We start from the raw sequence: 21,587 nt of genomic DNA, 5'->3' as shown, positions 1-21,587 counted from the left end.
ACACACACAGGCATGCACAACACACCTCCCACCACTTGAGCCAGGCAGCAAGCGGCCCCGCTGAAAGCTCTTCTCTCTGCTTGTCACATCCAGTAAATACTGAAGCAGCCTACACCCAGCGGGCGGCGGCTCAGCTCCCGGGCACGGTCTGCACGCCCATCCTCATTGGCAGGATGCAGAAGGTGCCCCTGAGCTGAGCTCAGCCTCACTAACCTGAAGCTCCTCTGGTTGCAGCTCAGGGAGAAGTCCCCACAGCCCACAGCTGCCTCCCTCTGCACCCAGAGGCTGTGTGGGGGGCAGCAAAGAATAGGTATTAACTCTTTCCAGTCACCAGTGAGCTGAAAATCAAGTGTCCAGGGGGCCCTCTTCTAATGAGCCCTGCTGCTGGCTGAAGGTTGGCTGCTGCACTGGCAGTGGAGAGCGTAAAGATCTTGCCCCAGACAGCTGCTGACAGCAGGAGCCACTCCAAATCAAATCTCCTAATGAGTCAGGAGGAGGGGGGCTGTCTCGCTGGGTGTGATGTGATGTGATAAATGCAGAGAGCAAGAAAGCTACAGGGCAGGTCACACATCTAAATTCCACCCCCTTTCTCCAAATTTCTATTGTGCTGCACTACCAAGCCAAACCACACAGCCCTGAAATCGCCCTCTCTGCCACATCTCAGCTGTGCCCCTTACTCTACAGAGGCATTTCTCCCCCAGCTCATCTCCACTCCCACCCTAACCAGCACCAACCACACCACTCCCCACTTCTTAATGAGAAATTTCCACCTCCTCTGCCTTCCCAAACATGCTTATTTCCAACTCTATGCTCCTGCCTCTCACCTGGTTTTTCCTACAGTAGAAACTCACCTCTCTCCCTCATCCATCACCTAGCAACTTCCCCCTACTTGCATTTGTTATGGAGTGAGACTTTTTCCTTTGTTCTGCCCGATCTGCACATGATCCCTATTTTTCTGTCTTTTCCATTTTTTTTTTTTCTTCCAAACCTCCTTACCCACATGGGTCTTCACACTGCCTTCTTCAGTTCCAGAAGGAGGACTCTCTTCCTGCTTGCCCTAGTGTAGTGGGTCTCCAAGCATGGTCCCTGGACCAGCAGCGTCAGCATCACCTGAGAAGTATCAGAAATGCAAATGTTCAGGCCCCACCCCTAGACCTACAGAATCAGAAACTCTGGGGACAGTAATCAGCCTTCCAGGTGACTCTGATGCATGCTAAAGTTTGCAAACCGCTGCCCTGGGAGAAAGCTTGTCTTCTCATTATGCTCTAGGTCCCTAAGGCTGAGTCTATACTCCCTCTCAGGAACTAGCTCTAAAGACACATAGCCTTAGCTGCAAACCATTTCTGAAACCCAGAAGGCAGCAGAAATCTCAACAGAAAGTGATGGCTTTATAATAATGGAAATGAATTCCATTTTTTCATCCTTTTTAAATGTATAAAGCATTTTCATGTATTGTCACTCAACAATCCTATGCCATCGTCACAGAGGGTAGTATTATTATTCCCATGTTACAGATGAAAAAACCGAGGCCAGAAAAGGTGATGTACCTTTATCAAAGTGACGCAACGTGCCAGAGGAGGCACAAGGAGCAGAAATTAAGCTTTATGACTCTAACAGCAGAGCTCTTTCTACTATATCATACCAGGACCCAGTCTTTCTGGGCAGATCTATTGGTGCATAACCTGAATTCTCTAAGTGAAATGATTCTGCCGCAACTACTCACTGCCTGATGATAAGATGAAATAAAAATTCTGATGCTGCCTCCACAGTGACTCATTGTCTCTTTCTGATATTGTCCACAGTGCCCCTCTATTAAAGAAAGGGAACTTTGTGTTATAAAATGAGAGGCAAAAGAAAAGTTTCTCATTTCTTATTACCCCTTTCTTGAACCCTGTTGCTAATTGGGGTTTAGAACTTCAGCAGAAAGAGAACCTTTCATTTCTGGACATTTTCTTGGTACACTGCACCATAAGAAACTGGTACACAGATAAACTGATGAATAAAAGCCCATTGATAAGCACTCCCCTAATTCAAGATATGTTTCTAGAATAAGGTGAATCCACATAGCTAATGTTTAATGAGCAGTTAGTATGTGCCAGACACTATGCCAAACATTGCTTTGAGTTATCTATTTAATTTTCAGAACAAATTTACAAAGCCAACACCTTTATCACCCCTCTTTTACAGATGGAGAAACAGAGACACGTCATTTAAAAGTGGCAGAGCTAGTATCTAGCACCAAACCTGATGCTTCCAGCCTCTGCTCTGCTCCTCACTTTAACACAAACGTAGTGCCATCATAGGACACTTCCTACCAGCACTAAAACAGTAGAACAAAGGTCTCCTCCAAATCTCTTACTGCCCAGGCCACTATCCAGGGGGTAAAGGCCCCGAGGAAAGAGAGCAGGGCTGCAAATGGGCCTGAGTCACAAGTGGAAGCCAATCAATATTAACCAGGCATCAGAATCTTCAATTAGCCTTTGGAGAAATAATATAGTCATAGGAAGTCAATAAGTCCAATGTTTAAAAAGAGCTATAGTAAACAAGAAAAATGTAAAAGAAGTAACAGGAATATAAAGAGCAGAAGGAAAAAAAGTGTGTGGACATGAATAATACAAGGAAACAGAACATTAAAACTAGTCCAAACTTTCTTTTTTTTTCTAACCAAAACACTCCTAAATGCCAAGGAGTAATCACAGAGGACCACAGTTTGAGAAGCACAGACCTAGCGCAGGCCCCTCTCCCAAGAGGACACCAGCATAATCTTCCAAAGAGGCCAGTGCATAATTTCAAGGAGAATTAAGCTGAACCTAAAGTTAAGCATTCTAACATTGTCTTCTTTCCTGAAATAAATAAACAGAAAAGGCAAGCAGGGTTAAGTGCTCGTGAGAAAGGAATTCATCACCTTGGACTCTGTAGTCCCCAGGCTTAGAGCTCTGCCCCAGGAATGTAGAGCTCTGGGTTCTTTTCCGGCTACTGCTACTGACTTGCTAGGTGGAGTTGGCACAGGACATCTCAACTGGCCACAACTCACGTCTCTTACAGGAACACAGTGATTGCAAGCCCCGCTCCTGCCTCTGGGCTGTCCTGCCCCCCTCTGCACTTCCCAGTCTATACTCACTTGCCTTGGGAAGCCCTGCCCTCTCCAGGGACCCACCACTCCTCTCCAGAATCAGTGCTTCAATCTTGCCTCTTCAGCTCTAGGCTGCTTTTCCAGAGGTTTGCTGGACAGCTCCTCACATCTCAGACCCTGCAAGCTATACTGGCTCTAAATAGACCCTGCATGCCGTACTGTCTCTAAACAACTACCTTCCCACATCCTCCTTTCCTGCTGGGCTCCCTGTGTTTGCTTGTGACATTACTCTGCCCAAGTCCCACAAGGGACCCTAACCGTAACCCTAACCCCAACAAGTACAGACATTTCTGGCTTCTTTTTCTCCATTCCCCTTCCTAAATTGGTTTTTAAATCTTGTCATATTTTTGAAATATTTCTCAACTTCATTCCCTCCCATCCATTGATGTTGACATATGAGAGGTTATTCAACCCCCAGCACCTGCACAACCCCTGCCCTCTCTTAAATAACTGATCTCCCTGGTGTTGTTTCTTTCTCTGTCCGCCCACAAACCTTGCCCACTACACTACTGCTGGAGTACCACTGAACAGATACCATAAAGTGGATCATCTGTGCAATCATCTTTGATGGGGCCCAAATCTAATATCCAAATGACTCCTTGTCCTGCCTGACAATGAGTTTGTCCCGTTTGCCTATCCCAGTTTTCTATCCCACACATACGCATGATTCCTCTGCTGTCCCTTCTGCCCAGAATGTCCCCACCCTTGATCTGCCTGTTAACTCTCAGCTTCTTCCCTAAACCTATTACCTCAAGCAAAAATTCTCCTTTCCAAACCTTTTTCAGAATTCTCCCAATCAGAAGGAACCCCCTCCATCCCAATAGCACCACCTTGCTGTAAGGCTCTCTGACAGCCCACATCACAGGCATAGTTTATTCTTGAGATTTATGTTTTATGATCTTCTCAATTGACTGTGTGCTCCAAAAAGACAGACTCTTTTACTTACTGCCCTTACTATTAATTCTCATTGCCTTGCAGAGAGCAGGTGTTGAGTAAATGTCGGCTAAATTTGATTTTGAGTTCATGAAAAAAATCTGAAAAATCACAAGGATTCTTTATGGCAGAAACACGTTAGACTTCTGCAGCCTTCTGGTCAAGACTGAAGTCAACAGAATGCTAATGACACTCAGGGTCAGCTGCACAGGTACGTAAGGCATTTGCAAACTAACCCAATAGCCGGGTCAGAGCAGGGTGGAATTCATCAAGAGCAGAAGGAGCACCTGGCATTGTCACACAGGCCATGAGAATGTAATTAAATTGAAGATAAAGGGAGCTTAAATCTGCAATATAATATTTTAAAAAGCCACGAGAGTGGAAGAGGAGGTTTATTGCCAAATGCCCCTGTGTGTTTATCTAACCAACATACCACCTAGGATAATACCACATTTAAAGCTTTTAATAAAACAGTCATTTGGATATTAGATTTGAATTCTGGTCAGCATGCTAAAGCTCTTCCGTAAATCTTTTAAAAGCAATTTCCACCTCGTAGCTTCCTAGTAACAGTAGAAACATGAATCAACATATGCTGCATTGATTTAGGGTTTCCATGGAGACCGGAAGGACACAGGGAAGGGCAGGACAGAAGGAGGCCACTTGGCCCAAAATTCTACTTTAAAAAATGCATCTCGATCTCATTCCTCTGAGCATTAGCAGCCTCATTTCCTGTTCATCAGTTCAAGCATCCACATATTTAATTTGTAATAATGCTGCTCAGCTCCTCATAAGGAACATCAGAGGGGACATGGAGAAAAGTCAGCAGTTAAAGCTGTGTGCCCATGAGGTTTGCAAAGAAAACCAAGAAGTACAGGATTTGGAATCAGAAGAAAGGGCCTTTGGTACTAACTCTGCTATTAACTAGCTCCATGACACTAACTACTTCTACTAGCTCTGTGATCACCAACTAACATCACCAAGACATTTCAACTTCAATTTCCTCATCTGTAAAATACAAATTAACACACCTGCCCAGTCTATTTTTCAGGGTGATTATATGCGAAGAAATGAGAAAGTGTGTGGGGGAAATGCTCCGTAAATTCCAGTACATCACACCCTATTATTATATTTGAAGATGATTTTGGCTTCCCTTTAAATGGGACTTTGCCAGTGAGCAAGGAGATGGAAAAAAAAAAGAGATTCCTGATTTACTGCAGAGTAGACTGACTGGAAAAGAAAGTGTGGTGGATTTGACAGCCCTGAGCTTCAACCTCAACTCCATAATTTTCCAGATTAAGGGCAGATCCAGAATTGTGGGCAAACTACTCGCCTTCTCTGAGTATCATTTTTATCGTGGGTAAAATGAAGATAATAACAATAGCAATGTCATAGTCTTGTTATAAGGATTGAATTAGATAATGTAATGGAGTCTTCACCACAATTCTTGACAAATGTCAAATAGCTGTTCTGTGTGAGCCACTTTTATCATTATGCGTAGTCTTTTCAACTATATTTTATCATCTGTAAAATGGGAATTAAATTTCCTGGTACTTCCTCATTTTACGTAGAGGATTACTTAGATGTCTGTTCAGCTATTTAATAAGCTGTTTGGGGAAAGGTGCTATATAAATAGAATGTCATTATTTAAAGATTCATTTTTTGCCACCTGCTCACCAAGGTGAGACAAAAATGTATAAGATAGCACATCTGTAATGATTCTCGAGCTGCTCAGTGGCTGGGGGTTACGTAAGTCTCTGTTACCTTTCTCATTTCCTTTTGTTCCTCTTGAGCATTCATTGTCTCCTCACTGCTCACTGCAGGGTTTTCCTCTTGCCAGCCTCTTTTCTTTATTCACTATCTTTATACTCCCCCTTCTAAGTGTGTCTAGAAAGAAATTTCAAAGTTAAATTTTGGAGGCTTTGGTATCTAACCCTGCAATTCTTCCTTATGTCTCCTAAAATGAAATGGTATAGCAACAGCAAGGAAAATGAAACAAAATCAGGAGACGTTAGAGGATTACACAGTGCTCCCTCGCAGACAATGGCCATCGGGGTTAAAAATAAAGCTTAAGAAACACCTCAGCCAAATATAATACATGGACTTTGTGTTGAACCCTGATTCAAATGTAAAATTTTAAAAATAATTCAGTGCAGTTGAGAAAATCTAAACACTGATTGGATATTTAATGGTATTAAGATATTATTGTTAATTTTTAGTGCAATTTTGATATTGAGGTTTTTTTAAGAGACCTTATCTTTTAGAGGTATACTCTGAAATATTATAGTTGAAATGATATGCTATCAGTGAACTACTTCAACATCATCTTGGGTGGGAGGCTGGGTGGTAGGTACTACCACCCAGGGACTCACTGTTCTGTCTCCTGACTTGTGTATATTTGAAATTGTGCCTAGAATGTGTAGCTTCAGTAAAATAAGCCAGTAAAGTGCAACAATACTGAAATACAGAAGGAGGAGACTATTTGAATGGAACTTGATTTTCTGTACATTTTCCACTGTAAGTTTTTCTCACCTTGAATAAGTCCATTTTAAGAAAAATCTATTATTTTATGCCTAAGGAGCAGGCGCTAAAATTCACAGAGGTTTAGAGTGGGTATAGCTCCTAGACATCACCTACAGAAACTAAACTTTGAAGACTTTGTCCAATGTCGCATTTCTTAGAGGCATGGCCAGGACTCCGACTCAGAGTTCCTGGGTGGAATCCAGCCACATCCTTTATTCCCACTGCTGAGCTGCCTATCTACACATGCAGAATCCAGGGCCATATGTTAACACTGGACAAGGAGACAAATGATGGCCTGTTTGCTCACCTCCCCAGCCTTTCTCTGTTCCTACTATGATAGCAACCTTAAACACTGAACTCAGGTTTTACAAATGACCTTTAGAGTGAACAACTAGTTTCTGTGAGGGCAGCTGAAGGGCAAGAAGGTAGAGTAGAGAGAGAGAGCTCATGCAACACACACAACTCTTCACACCCTCACGACCTGATCTCCTTGTCCCATCAAGATCATCAAGGCCTCGGGTATGAAATACCTGGACCTCGTTTTGCTTCCTAACCCTTACTAATCTATCCATGTTACACACACTCTGACCCACTTCCAGCTGCTCTCAAATATGTCTATTTAAGGAGAATCCTTCCTCCTGTGGCCTTCTGCTTATCCTTTCCCATGGACCCTGCTTTATGAACTCTCTATCTTTATTTTCTCTTTCTCACATGTTATTCTGCACTTAACAATAACAATGTTCATCTCTTCTATTAAAAAAAAAAATTCCCTTTGGGAAACACGTTGGACGTTTCTCCTTTTATCAGCAAAACTGCTTGAAAGAGTCTCCTCTGCTTCCTCACTTCCTATCCCTCCTAGCTCCTTTTGCCATTTGGCTTCCATTCCCACCATTGCCCTAAAACACAGCTTCCATACTGTGAGGTCCAGTGGAAATGTTCCAGTACTTGTCTTTATGAACCTCTTTGCTGCCTTTGCCATGGTGGCCATTCATTTTTTGTACCCTCTCCTTTGACTTCCCAACATTACATTCCCCTGGCTGCCCGTCCCCTTGGTCTCCTTTGCTGGCTCCTCCTACTCCTCCTCTGTCCACTCCATAAACACCGTTATTTTCCTTCCTCTCTAATCTTAGCTTCCTGCTCCTCTCACTTTGCCTGCTACTTGGGCAATCTCATCCTTGCCCATAGTCCTAACTACATTGGGTATATTGACCACTTCTAAATATTTTTCTCCAACTCTAGCCCCTCTCCCAACATGTAGACACCAATAGCTCCCAGTCATGTAGACTCAGATAGCCCTTGGGTTGCTGAACGTACCCCTCAGATATCCTACAGGCCCAACAACTGCAAGTATATCTAAATAATGGACACATCATATTTCCATCTTTCTTGGCCCATTTTATCTGCCACCCTCACCACGCCCACCTCCCACCCCACCCGCACCCCCTACACACACATACAAACCTTGGCTTCCTCTGGAATTGCTGATCTCAGTTTCTGGCACCACCATCTACTGAGTAACTCAAGCCAGAAATAGGAAAGTAATTACAGGCAACTCCCTTTCTCTCATCTCCTGTCGACAACCAATTACCAAATCATACTGATTAAATCTTTCATAGTTTTCAAATCTGTCTCCTTCCCTCCATCCCCGCTACCACTGCTCTGGCTCATGTCCTCATGGTCCTGGTTCGTGTCCTCACAGTCTCTGGTCTCCATGAGACAGCCTATTTTCTTAAATTCAGCTCCAATCTGCAGCCATAATCACCTGGTTAGTCACAAACATGACTGCATTTCCTTCTCCTCAAAATCTTTAAGCCCTCCTACTCTAGGGGTAAAGTTCCAGCTTAAGAAGGATCCTGACACACAAACTCCCCAAGGTCTGGCTACCTTGAGAGTCACCTACCACTCGCCTGGCTTGTCCTTCAGGCCCCAACAACTCTACACTCTCCGCAATCATGAGCACACATCACAGGGTTCCATGGCTTTGGGCCTCCTTTGTTTCATTTCCTCTGCCAGAATGTCCTTGATCTGAGTGAGTCCTGCTCATCCTTAAGCTGCACTTCAGGGTGACTCCTCCAAAAGCCTCACCTGAACACCTAAGTTCAGGAAGTGCCCTCTGTGCTCCTATGGCTTCCAGGCACACTTCTCTATGACAGCACCTGGCTAGGTACCTGCAACTGTCTTCCCCTAACCAGACCCTAAGTTCATCAAGGGCAGGGAGCATGGGTTCATTCATTCATTCACTCATTTAGTCATCTGACTAACATTTAAGTGTCTCCTATGTGCCAAGCAAGGTCCCAGGCATGGGTACATTATATTCCCTATGTACATTGCCTAGGTAAAAAATGTATTTTTCATCTCTACACCTCCAAAATGTAGCACAGTCCCTGGCAACAGGAAAAGGCTCAGTTAATGTATGTTGAGCTGACATAAGCCCCCCAGCAGGTAGGTGAGGAAACTATGTTTGGTGTAGGATGCTGGCCAACAGAGACAGTGTGGAGTCACAGTGTGGCACAGGCTCCAGGGTCAGCAACAAGGGTCCAAGCTCCAACTCTGCCCTGTATGGCAGGTTCTCCTTGGCTTAGGACCTTGCCTTCTCATCTCTGAAATCAGAATTACTAAGGCAATGCCCACTTCCTGTGTTACTGCAAGAATTCAGTGAAATATATAAGTAAACATTGGATGTAAATCACTTAGGCTTACAAAAACATTAAGTCACAGGGAGAACATCAGAGTTAGAGAAGGCAGAAGCCCCACACCCAGTGGGGAGAGGTGTGGAAGCTGCATGGACGGGACAGCAGGGCCAAAGGTGGAGAAGCAGAGGGATGTAGTTTTCAAAGCCATGGAGCTGAGAGGCAAGCATGAAGCCCTGCCACAGCTGAAATGTGGCTTTCCCTCCTATCTCTCAGTGCCAGGGTGCTGGTTATCAATCTCTTCCCCTTCTCAGATAGTAACAAAAGCTTTACCGTTTGCCATCAGAGTCTACAGCTGTGGGCAGAGAGCAGCTTCAGCACTCTCCCCCTCCTCTGAATATAAAATAAGCTCTTTCTAATCCTCCATTTTTAATGACTTCAGGCAATGGCTTTCATGTCCTCCCTCCCAGCTCCATTCTAGCCAGACACCTAGAATCACACAGCAAGGAGAATCCACAGCCATCAGACCCAGGAGTGGGGTTCAGCCACAGCAACAGCAGCAGGGAATAGTGGAGTGGAGCCTGGGACTCTGGGAACAGTTCTCCCACTGGTATCGGCTCCGAAATTCAGAGAACTGAGAACTGAGAGCACTCAGTGAGATGCCTTGCTTGCGGGCATGTGCTGGTGCACGTTAATGTCTGTGCTGGGGGCGGGAGGAGGGACGAGGGCTGTGTGGGTGGGTGCACTGTGATGCACAGAGATGCTGAGCAAATTCCCCCTGACACTTTTGCTTGAGAGACAAGGCCCTGGGAGTAATCTACCTTAAGTCACTTAGCTTTTCCAAGACCCTCTTCCTTCTAGAACCTTTTACAGATGAATTCAAAAGCCTTTGGGAAATTCCATACAGAGAACATTGACAAATTCCATGCAGAGAACACTGGCAAAGGTTCTGATGATGATGCTGATGTTTCTTGGACAGTAAAAAATACCTCCAGGCACAGAGGGGAAGCAAGGAAGCATTTCTGACATCTCTAGAAATGTAGTGTTTGGACAAAGAAGAAACCAGAAAGCACAGACAGCCTGGAATAGAATGGACAGGAAAATTGTTCTAAGCCATAAAGTCATTATATGTAACAAAACTTACATTTGTATAGCACAGTCACAAGTTGGTGTTGTGCTATACAAATGTGAGTTTTGTTACTTATAATCAGAAGTCACAAGTTGGAGTTGGGATTGAGAAAGGAAGATGGAGAACAAAAAGGACATTTGAGGCTTAGCACCTGCTAACTAGGAAGAACAGGCAAATTTCTGCACCCTTGCTCCTGGCAAGAGTGGCGGGTTTAAAGGTTCTGAAGAATCTGTTAGAGAGTAAATGGGGATGATGATACAAGGACAGGTGCTTTCACTTCTTTGGCTAAACTTCATCGAGTTTTTTTTTTTTACCCCCCTTGAGCCTCAATTTGTTCTAGGAAGTTGGGAGAATTAAACAGCATCATGTAGGGCAAGCACCTAGTAAAGTTGTTCAGCACATCTTGACCACTGCGAGCTATCATTCCTTTCAGCTGATCCTCACAAGCTCCTTTGAAAGTGAGCCAGGCACTTGTTATCGCTCTCATTTTACAGATGAAGCTGCTCAGTGGCCCTGAGTGGAGGGCCTAGGGTAATTCACTTAATGGTCCTAGGAAAACTTAAACCCAGGACCTCCAGTATTTTTTCCACCCCAACTCTGCCTATTCAGCTCATACTGCTGCTGACCCATGACTGAGATCCACACTTGGAGGGGTTTTCTTAACAGAAAGATGAGGGTTTGGCTCAGCTGTCTATCTACACTCTTGCCCTGTCCTCTAAGAGCCCCTAGCAGTAGTGGCATGGCTGTTGTGACTAAGGAACCGTGTTCTCCAGGTCAGAGTTCACTGACCCATGGGAGAAAGACCTTCACCTAACTGGCATGTTTCATTCACCTGGACAAAGAATAAAAGCAAGTTTTCAGGTCCCCTTGTGTGTTAGAAACTATGTGGAAAAAATTTTTAAACAAAGAAGAAGCTAAAAGGAGGTGATACCCAAGGGAGGCTTACCTTAGCCTGGCCATGGTGAGATGTGAGCCACACTACACGCTCTACTCCCCACTCACTCATCAACTTTCCAATATAACACACACTTCTTTCAGGAAACCTGCTCTAAGAATGGGGGGAGAGCAAACAGTTAATAAAGACTAGTTTACAGGAGTGAACGCTCACCGGACTCTCATTCTCAAAATAATAATAGCCATCATCAGCGTAATACCATGTTGCATGTTCAGAGCTTTTAACTATAAACAAGCACTACTATGATCTCATGAATACAGTTATCTCACTCCCACTTGCCAGCACCTCCTCCATTTTCCAGGAAAACTCTAAAGTTCTTCAACTCTATAGGAACATATAATCCAGAATTAACCCAGACTTCAGGATGGGGTAAGCTTGCCTTCATTATTTCATTAGATTGTAAGCACCCCAAGGTCAGGACCTACAAACACTTGCAAGCCAGGTTCTCAGTATGTAGTTCAACAATAGGTTGATATTGAGTCACCACTCTATCACAGAAAGAGAAGAGCAACCCTCCTCCCAGTGATCAAAAAAAAAAAAAAAAAGTCACTAACTAGACAGTGCTGAGAAGGACCCATTTATCTGATGCCATGGACTCTTCAGTCCCTGTAGCAGGTAACTGTGCCCTCAACTCACTGCTTAGAAATTGGTGACCTCCAATTTTAATCTCCCTCCAACTCATTGTGATTGTGAGTTCTTCTGCATCGGAATGTGTCACCAACGCTAGTCACCAGCAATACGAAAGACCTGCACATGTACTGGAAACAAAACAGATTCTGCGTGCAGCCAGACTGCTGTGCAAGCAACCCATTTAAGACAACAGCAGAAAAAGACATGAATGAAACTAAAAATAAAGAGACAGTGTTATCGTCCAGATATCAACCTACAATATTTTCAGAGCCCCCTAAGGGAGCTGAGAGAAGAAACAGGATCACCTTTGAACAGAAAGTAGGTTTTAGGGGACCTGAGGAGTTGGGGTTGAGGAAGGAGGATGGAGAACAAAAAGGACATTTGAGGCTTAGCACCTGCTAACTGGGAAGAACACATATTTCTACACCCTTGCTCCTGGCAGGGGTGGCGGGCTTAATAGCTCTGAGGAGTCAGAGAGTAAATGGGGACAATGACAGGAGGCCAGAACCTTTTCTGCCCTGCAATGTCCTGCACCTCTCAGCAAGACTTATAGCCCGGGCTGACCTGCCCAGGGACCCACTCAGGCCCTGCTGGAAGCAGCTGCTCTCTCTTACCTGCCTGGCGGTGGGCAGCGCAGCTGGGAAGGTGTGGCTGGTGCGGTCCCCAGCTGGGCATGGTTCGGTGAGGCCCTGAGTGAGTCAGCCACCTCCTCCTGGCACCTGGGAGAGGGTGGCAGAGGGCGGCCCACTTCACCCAGCGCCCCTAGAATAGCGGCTGCAACATGCTGCTCCCGCCGGCTCCGCTCCTCTCCAGGCTCTGCATCTCATGAAAAGGGAAAGAGCGAGTGAGCGGCAGGGGAGGGGGTGGGGAAGTAGAGGGAGGGGAGAGGGGCACTCTGACAGATGATGCGCACTGCCACGCAGAGTCGGGGGAGGACCACAGGCTCCAGCAGGATGGCACTGCTTGTGTGGCTCTCCCGCTCCCAGCTCACTCACGGGCAGCTGCCTCCGAGGGGCTGGTGGCTCTCCAGAATTCAGGGAGAGGCAGAGCTCAGAGGTGATGGCAGAGGGGGAGGTGAAGGAGGGAGAAGATCACCTGGGACACAAGGAAGTGAAGCAGGGTAACTGGCTTGTGGGAGAAAAGATAACCTGCTTTTGCTCAAAAACATTCCAGGGTGAAAGTGGTTGCTTTATGAGAGATGGTGAAGGGGGAAAGATAAAGCCCCATATTCCTGGTCTGGCTTCAAGGTTGTTGCTGTCCTTTCATAACCAACAAGGCCACTTTTGATTAGGATTTCATCAATGGCTAAGGCAATTTATATCACGCACAGCTCCAACTTTCTCAAAGAGGCAAAAAAAAAAAAAAAAAAAAAGACATGAAAAAGTGTAATGCATGAAATGTTCTGTGTCATTTGTCACCTTCTGCTGCAAACAAGCCTGACTGTCCCCTCGACCACCTGCCCATCCTGTGGCCAGGGGGTCATGGTGTCAAGAACAGGAGCAAGAGGGAGCATCGTGGAGAAATGGAGAGAATGTGATGCTTCTATCTGTAAAAGTCCATTTGGAGAGTCAGGACAAAACCTCCAGGACAGCTTGGGCCAGAGCCCAGAGCAGCTTTGGAATGGAGAGGTGACCCTTCCCATGGATCCCACGGTCTCCTGGACCTGCCATGCATATGAGGCAGGTTCACTGCACAGGCCCGGGGCTTACAGTCACCAGCTCTATTTACAACCACAGCCAGAGAAAGAGGATGACAGGGAAGTAAATCAACAAACCATGGAAGACAGAGAAGACCAAAGGAAGCTGCAGCTGGGGAACTCTCCACAAGCACAGCTAATGAGGGGAAGAGCGATCTCAAGCAAGGGCCTTCTCTGGAGGAAGGGAACAGGAGGCAGAGGGAGCACAGAACAAGACTGCCACAGGTCTCCAGGGAACCATCCTTCCCTGCTGTACTCTGGGTGTTCTCAGTCAAGCCTAACTCCAGAGGTCCTAACAAGTGCTGACCCACGAGATGACCCCTCAGGGGACAGGTCATCGTTTCACTGTTGCATCATTTCAACAAAATCAGGCCGATTCAGCAGACAACTCTTGGGAACCTAGTATGTGCTGTGGGGGATGCCGTGACGACTAAGACCTCCTTGTCATGTCTTAGGTGACCTAGTGGAGGAGAGAGAGATTTAAATAGCTGACTCCAATGCACGGAGAAGTGAGTTAAGTACTCACAGAGCTCTGCGGAAATGCTGGGGGAGCACAGAGGAAGAGGTACTAAGTCCAACTGGGAAGTCGGGGAAATCCCCTCAGAGGAGGCATCCTCTGGACACAACCTGCACCCTGACAGTTACATGTGGATTTCGACAAGCAGGGTTGACTGAGCTAGAGAATGCAAGGCTGAGGAACAGCCTGGGCAATGGCATGGAGTCTAGAGGTACCTGGTATGTTTGGGAAACAGTAAGTGTTCTTTCTAGGGAGGCAGGAGAAAAAAGTAGAGTGTGATAGGATGCCATACTGGTGAATGCAATGTAAAGGGTCCATTGGGACCAGAGGGTAAAAACTTTAAACAAAGAAGTGTTGATCAAATGTATTTTTTGTATCATCAGATCTGTGTTTTGAGAAGATTCTAAGTGGAGAGGGATTGTAGGCAAGTGAAGCCCATCAAAACTTATTATAAATTCCTAGGTGAAAGAAGATGAGAGCCAAAAAAAAGACAATGGGCTTGAGAGGAAAGGACAAGATACAGAGATTTGGGGAGACTGAATTAGCATGACGTGATCCTCTGTGAAGGATAGGGTGAGCTCAGAATGGAGGGCTTGTGGATGGGAAGGAGCTGAGAATGATTCTACAATCCCATTTGAGAACTAGTTTTTAAGGCTAAGGGACCTAAGAGGAAGAGCAGACTTTGACCTGTAAATGAAAACTTACCATGTGTTTGGCTGAGCTCTGCAGATAGGCCAGGGCAGAAGATGAAGAGGAGATGGAAATACAGCATTGGATCTTAGCAGAGAGGTAGGAGTTGGGAGCTCTCCACCTGAAGAAAACAGATGAGGGGAGTAAATGGAATCACCCAAGGACAGCAAGAGAAGAGGGGCCAAGGGCAGGACTTTGAGAAGTGACTACATTTACACGAGGAGCAGAGAAAGAGGAGCCGACCAAAGATACTGAGAAAAATCATCGGAGAGAAAGAGAGTAGGAGGACCAGAGGAATGAAGTGTCACAGGAGCCGGGAAAGATGAGCTTTTGAGAAGAGTCAAATACTGCAGAGAAGTTAATGTGGGTGAGAACTGAGATGAAAATGGCAAAATGAATTTTAGTCATAGGTGACCACTGGGAATGTGGCTTAGTGCAGTGGACCTCAGACTTTAAGGAGCATGAGAATCCTCTAGCACACTTATTAAAATACAGATTTCTAGCTCCCACTCCCAGAGTTTCCAGTTCAACAGGTCTAGGGTGGGGTCTAGGAATTTGCATTTATTTTTTTTCCTATTTTTTCCCCCAAAAGATGGGGTCTCACTATGTTGCCCAGGCTGGACTTAAACTCCTAGCCCCTCAAGGGATCCTTGGGCCTCAACCTCTGAAGAAGGTGGGACTACAGGCATGAGGGCTCCAGGAATTTGGATTTCTAACAACTTTCCAAAGATGCTAATGTTGCTGGTCTGGGTACTACACTTGACAACTATTGGCTTAGAGTATTGCTTCTCAGATTTTCAAATTATGGCACACACAGAAAACAATTTTTGTATGGAACACCAGAGTAAATGGAACCCAGGGCTCTGCCAGACTGCCCAAGGGCTGAGGGAAGAAATATCTCAGCACATGGCAGTGTACACTAAGCAGACAGGTTGGGGAGGTTTAACTGAGAAGGATAAAAGGGGAAAAGGTCAAATACCAAAATATGAGTGGATCACTAGGCTGTCAAAGCAACAGAAATGGATTTTGCTTTCAAGAACAGGGACTCTCTTTCATCTTTGTACCTCCAGCACCAAGTAACTATCGAGCACATATGAGGACTCTATACTCTATATTTGTTAGAATAAATTGAATTAAGAAGTTTGGCAGAGAAGGAAAAAAGGAGAAGTTGTTGCCTGCAGAAAATACAGAACCAACTGAACCAATACAGAAAATACAGAAAGAAAGAAGAAAGAAACCCAGGTTTAAGAAGGCAGAAACATTTCTTTACCCATCCCTGGCCAAGGAACTCCACCATTTCCTTAGTGAAGAGGGATTGGAAGGCATCTCAGACTACACGGATTTATGGTACATTTACACTGACTTGTGATAAACTGCATAGCCTTTAAACTGCATATGTCCCATTGTCTGGTAGAGGTAAGGCTTTAGAAACCTTCTGCCACTGTGCAAATCTCTTTATTCATTCACTTGCCAGTATTTAGTTAGAGTGTTTATTCTTAGGATAAGAAGATCTGAATATTCAGAGGAAGAGATTAAAGAGATTAAATGTATAAAAAATTTATACCACCTAACACCTTGTCTTGATTTTTATCTTTTATTGAAATGAATTCTCCCAATAAATTGTAAGCTCTCTGAGAGCAGAGGCTATAACTAATTCATCTTTTTTAGCCAGTGCCTGTGCAGTACCTGTTACTTAGTAGATAGTACACACACACACTTTCTCTCTTTCTCTCTCTCATCTTCGTTTTTAAGAAAGAAGGAACAAATGAAAGGGAGAAGAAAGATGAGGAGGAAGAAAGAGAGAGAAAAGAAGAAAAAGAGGCAAAGTGTTACATGTAATGGTCCCAGAAAATGTCCACACCCTAATCCTTGGAACCTGTGACTATGTTGTCTTACTTGACAAAGGGACTTTGCAGATATGGTTAAGGTTAAAGACTTTGAGATGAAAATATTATCCTGGGTTATCTAGGCAGACTCAATCAAATCATATGAGTCTTTAAACATGGAAGAGGAAGACAGAAGAGTGAGTCAGAGATAAAGCCAAAGAAGGAGAGATTCAAAGTAGGAGAGGGATTCAACCCATGTTTGCTAGCTTTGAAATGGAGGAAGAAGGCCAGCAGCCCAGGAATACAGTTGCCACTAGAAGCTAGAGACCACCCCAGCTGGAGTTCATCAAGGACACAGGACATCAGTTCTGTAATCACAAAGGATTGAATGCAGGGAAACAGAACCTCCCCTCTAGCCTCCAGAAGGGAATGCAGACCCAGTAACACTGATTTTAGCGCAATGAGCCCCCTATGTGAATTTCAACCTACAGAACTGTAAGATAATAAATCTGTGCTGTTTAAGTCACTGTGTCCGTGGTAATTTGTTGTGGTAGTAACCGAAAATTAACACAGAGGGGCTGTTCTTGGTTGTAGTAAAGACATGTCTTGCATTTCAACAGAAGCCAAAAGCAAAAAACAATATAGAGATATAGAAGACTGTTGAAAAACCAAAATCAGAAATTAGATGGCCTTTGCCTTTTAGTGAAATGTGAGATCTAAATCTCTCCCTAACAGCATCTCTCTCTCTCTCCCCCTCCGTCACTCTCTCTCCTGTGCGTGCGTGCGCGAGCATGCACACACACACACACACAGACACACACACACACACCCCCCCTACAAGTGAATATCTGAGCTCAATCTTAAATAATTCATCAGGATCCCTTTCCTTCCCCGGCATATCTTACTTCCAGCAAAAATAGCTTTATCCCTCTGATTGATTAGCTACTGTTGAGGAAGTCTTTCTTTGCTCTTCCATACAGTATGATCTGTCACAGGGAACACAACAAATGCCTAAGGTATAGGAGGAGAAAAGTAGAGATGGGCCACCTCCCCTGGCAAGAGAAGAGAGCCTCTGGAGATGAGAATGCAGAGCCCACTAACAGAAGGAAAGAAAGTAAACAGACAGCAGAAATACAATCAAAATCACCCAGTCCTTGGATAAGAAGGAGTCAGAAGATTCCAGGTAGACAGAAAATAGGATGGATGGATGGATGGATGGATGGATGGATGGATGGATGGATGGATATGGATATGGATATAGATACAGTTAATAGTCAAAGGAACAAAGAAAGCTGCTGGACTCCACCATATGGAACAATTTATATAGAGAGCCATGAAAGTTCAACTCTCCCTAGACTTGGGCGCAGATGGGCACAGGCCAGCCTGTGAGCACATGCACATACACACTGACACTCATCACTCACAGAGTTTAAACCTTGTGATATCTCAAGGTCACTTCTAGGGAATAGAATTTAAAATATCTATCTGGAGATCCTGTGCTTGGCCTGATCATCCTGTCTGAATAATCCTTGAACTCCGTTCATTTTTCTTATTCCATTTCCATAGGCAGAAAGTGGGCTCTAGGGTCAGAGAGGTACTCTGAGGACAAATCCCAGCTCAGCCACTTACCAGTTCTGTGACCTTGAGTAAGTCACTTAACCTCTCTATGCCACAGGGTCTTTTCCTAGAAAAGAGGGATACTCATCGTACCTGTCTCATAGGGTTGTAAAGAGAATTAGTAAGTTTATGTGTGAAAAGCCTTAACAACTAATGGATAGCCCCTCTGCTCCTTCATAATTCATGCCCCCCTGACATCTCATAATATCCTGTACTTCTCTGGTACAACAATAGCACACTACTTTTTAATTAATCGTTTTCTTGTCTGTGTCACCTGGCTAAACCATAAGCTCTATGAAGGCAGGGACAGAATCTGTCTTGTTTCACTCTGCTATACTCACCTTATCCCAGGTACTCAAATATCAATGATGGAGTTGTACCTCTCACCCTAGGTTATTAAATTATTAGCACATAGACATGGATGTTTAAAATATTTATCAGTACTCAGCTCTGTCCCTTTGGGCGAGTCATTTAAATTCTTTAGGTCCCCATTTTCTTTTCTTTTAAATGACAGGGCTACACTAGGTCATCTGTACATTCGTTTCCAACTCTACAATTCTATAATTCTGTACTTCATTTATACTTCTTGTCTCATCTGAAATAAATTGTTAAGCAGTTTGAACAAAAAAACACCTCATGATTTGATAAAACCATTACTAGGGTATTATCAACAGCTGTGGCAGATTGTTGAAGTGATGGCCCTTCATTTGTTCACAGCTCTCTCTATCCATGACCTCTCTATCCATTCCATGGTACTCTCTCCCACCCTGATTCTAGGTTTAGCTACGTAACTTGCTTTGGCCTACAGGACAATAGCAAACAGGATGCAAGTAGACTTGAAAAGCACTTATGAATGGGGACTTGCTTTCTCTTGCCACTCGTGGAATACTATAGTTTCCTCATGAGGAACCCTGCACTAACTTACTGCATGAATGAAAACATTTGATCCAGTCCCCTCTTTTGTACCAACCCACAGCCAGTCTGCTGCCAGACATATGAATGAGGTCATATTAGATTAATCTAGCCACCAGCCAATCCACCAGCTGACTGTTGATATAAGAGTGAGCCCAGCCAAGATTAGCTAAACCAGCTCCAAACTAGAAGAATTGCCCAACTGACTCACAGAATTATGACCTAATAAATGGTTGTTGTTTTAAACCACTAAGTTTTAGGATGTTTTGTTACACTGCAAAAGCTCACTGATACATCATGGAGTAGCCCAAATTTTAGCTCTCTTCCTTGAACACCAACTATTTTTAATTTACCCCTCCCAACTTCATTTCTAGCATCAAGAAGCAAAACCGGCAAAGGCAACTAAATGAAATCTGGACTCTATTAGAAAGTTTACTTCTGAGAATCTGAATCCAGCAGCATGTCAAAAAAGCTAATCCACCATGATTAAATAGGCTTTATTCTTGGGATGCAAGTTTGGTGTAACATATGCGAGTCAATAAATATGATCCATCACATAACGAGGACTAAAAACAAAAACCACATGATCATCTCAACAGATGCAGAAAAGGCTTTCAATAAAATTCAACATCCCTTCATATTTAAAAAAAAAAAAAAAAAAAAAAAACCTCAACAAACCAGGCATCATAAGCACATACCTCAAAATAATAAGAGCTATCTATATCAAACCCACAGCCAACATCATACTGGATGGGCAAAAGTTGGAAGCATTCCCCTTGAAAGCTGGAACAAGACAATGATGCCCACTCTCACCACTCCTATCCAACATAGTACTGGAAGCCCTAGCCAGAGCAATCAGGGCAAGAGAAAGAAAGAAAACGCATCCAAATAGGAATAGAGGATCTCTCTCTTCACAGACAATAGAATACTATAGCTAGAAAATTCCAGTCTCTGCCCAAAGGCTCCTAAATCAATAAACAACTTCAGCAAAGTTTCAGGATACAAAACCAATATATGAAAATTAGTAGTCAGCATTTCTTTTTTTTTTCTTTTACTTTTTTGTTTGTTTGTTTGTTTGTTTTTTTGAGATGGAATCTTACTCTGTCGCCCAGGCTGGAGTGCAGTGGCACAATCTCAACTCACTGCAACCTCCGTCTCCTGGGTTCAAGCGATTCTCCTGCCTCAGCCTCCTGAGTACCTGGGATTACAGGCACATGCCACCACGCCAGCTAATTTTTGTATTTTTAGAAGAGATGGGCTTTCATCATGTTGGTCAGGCTGGTCTAGAATCCCTGACCTCGTGCCCACCTCAGCCTCCCAAAGTGCTGGGATTACAGGCATGAGTCATCACACCCAGCAATTAGTAGCATTTCCATACACCAATAATGTCCAAGCTGAGAACCAAATCAACAATGCAATCCCATTTACAATAGCCCCAAAAAGAATAAAATATCTAGGAATATAACTAACCAGGGAGGTGAAAGATTTCTACAATAGGAATTACAAAACACTGCTGAAAGAAATCATAGATGACACAAACAAATGGAAAAACATTCCATGCTCACGGATAGGAAGAATCAATATTGTTCAAATAGCCATACTGCTGAACGCTATTTACAGATTCAGCGCTATACCTGTCAAACTACCAATTATATTTTTCACAGAACTAAAAAAAATTCTAAAATTTATTTGGAACCAAAAGAAAACCAAATAGTCAAAGCAATTTGACTGGGGAAAAAAAAAAAAAAAAGCTGGAGGTATCACACTACCCAACTTCAAACTATACAAGGCCACAGTAAATAAAACAGCATGGTCCTGGTACAAAAATAGGCACATAGACCAACAGAACAGATTAGAGAACCCAGAAATAAAGCTGCACACCCACAACCTTCTGATCTTTGACAAAGCCCACAAAAACAAGCAATGGGAAAAGGATTCCCTATTCAGTAAATTCTGCTGGAATAATTGACTAGCTATATACAGAAGATTGAAACCAGACCCCTTCCTTACACCATATACACAAATCAACCAACATGGATTAAAGACTTACATATAAAACCTAAAACTATAAACACCCTTGAAGAAAATCTAGGAAATATCATTCTTGGCATTGGCCAAGGCAAATACTTTATGGGGAAGACTCCAAAAGCAATTACAACAAAAACAAAAATAGATAAGTGGGGCCTAATTAAAGAGCTTCTACACAGCAAAAGCAACTATCAACAGGATAAACAGACAACCTAAAGAAGGGGAGAAAATATTTGCAAACTATGCATCCAACAAAGGTTTAATATCCAGAACCTATAAGGAAATTTATAAACAAATTTACAAGAAAAAACAATCCTATTAAAAAATGGGCAAAGGACATAAACAGACACTTTTCAAAAGAAGACATATAC

General features: G+C 43.8%; 1 protein-coding gene across 6 annotated transcripts in view; it reads right to left on the bottom strand.

Moving 5' to 3' along the window:
- Window positions 1–21,587, bottom strand: part of RGS8 (regulator of G protein signaling 8) — a 59,544-nt gene that overhangs the window by 30,139 nt on the left and 7,818 nt on the right. For 2 of the 6 annotated variants that reach the window (XM_021929748.2, XM_021929752.2), the window contains exons 2-4: window positions 12,545–12,746; window positions 5,828–5,950; window positions 997–1,110 (exon numbers count right to left, since the gene is read on the bottom strand). In XM_021929748.2, the coding sequence (XP_021785440.1) occupies window positions 997–1,002 (6 nt within the window). In that variant the 5' untranslated portion in view covers window positions 1,003–1,110; window positions 5,828–5,950; window positions 12,545–12,746. Of the gene's footprint in view, window positions 1–25; window positions 187–213; window positions 492–996; window positions 1,111–5,827; window positions 5,951–12,544; window positions 12,747–21,587 lie in introns of those variants that run through there. The other 4 variants (XM_009192009.4, XM_021929757.2, XM_021929760.2 and 1 more) reach the window with 4 other exon arrangements.

The sequence above is a fragment of the Papio anubis genome, chromosome 1, assembly GCF_008728515.1.
Source record: "Papio anubis isolate 15944 chromosome 1, Panubis1.0, whole genome shotgun sequence".
In the NCBI taxonomy this organism is placed as follows: Eukaryota; Metazoa; Chordata; class Mammalia; order Primates; family Cercopithecidae; genus Papio; species Papio anubis.
Note: the sequence above shows the minus strand (reverse complement) of the source record. Positions and strands in the feature narration are given on the sequence as shown.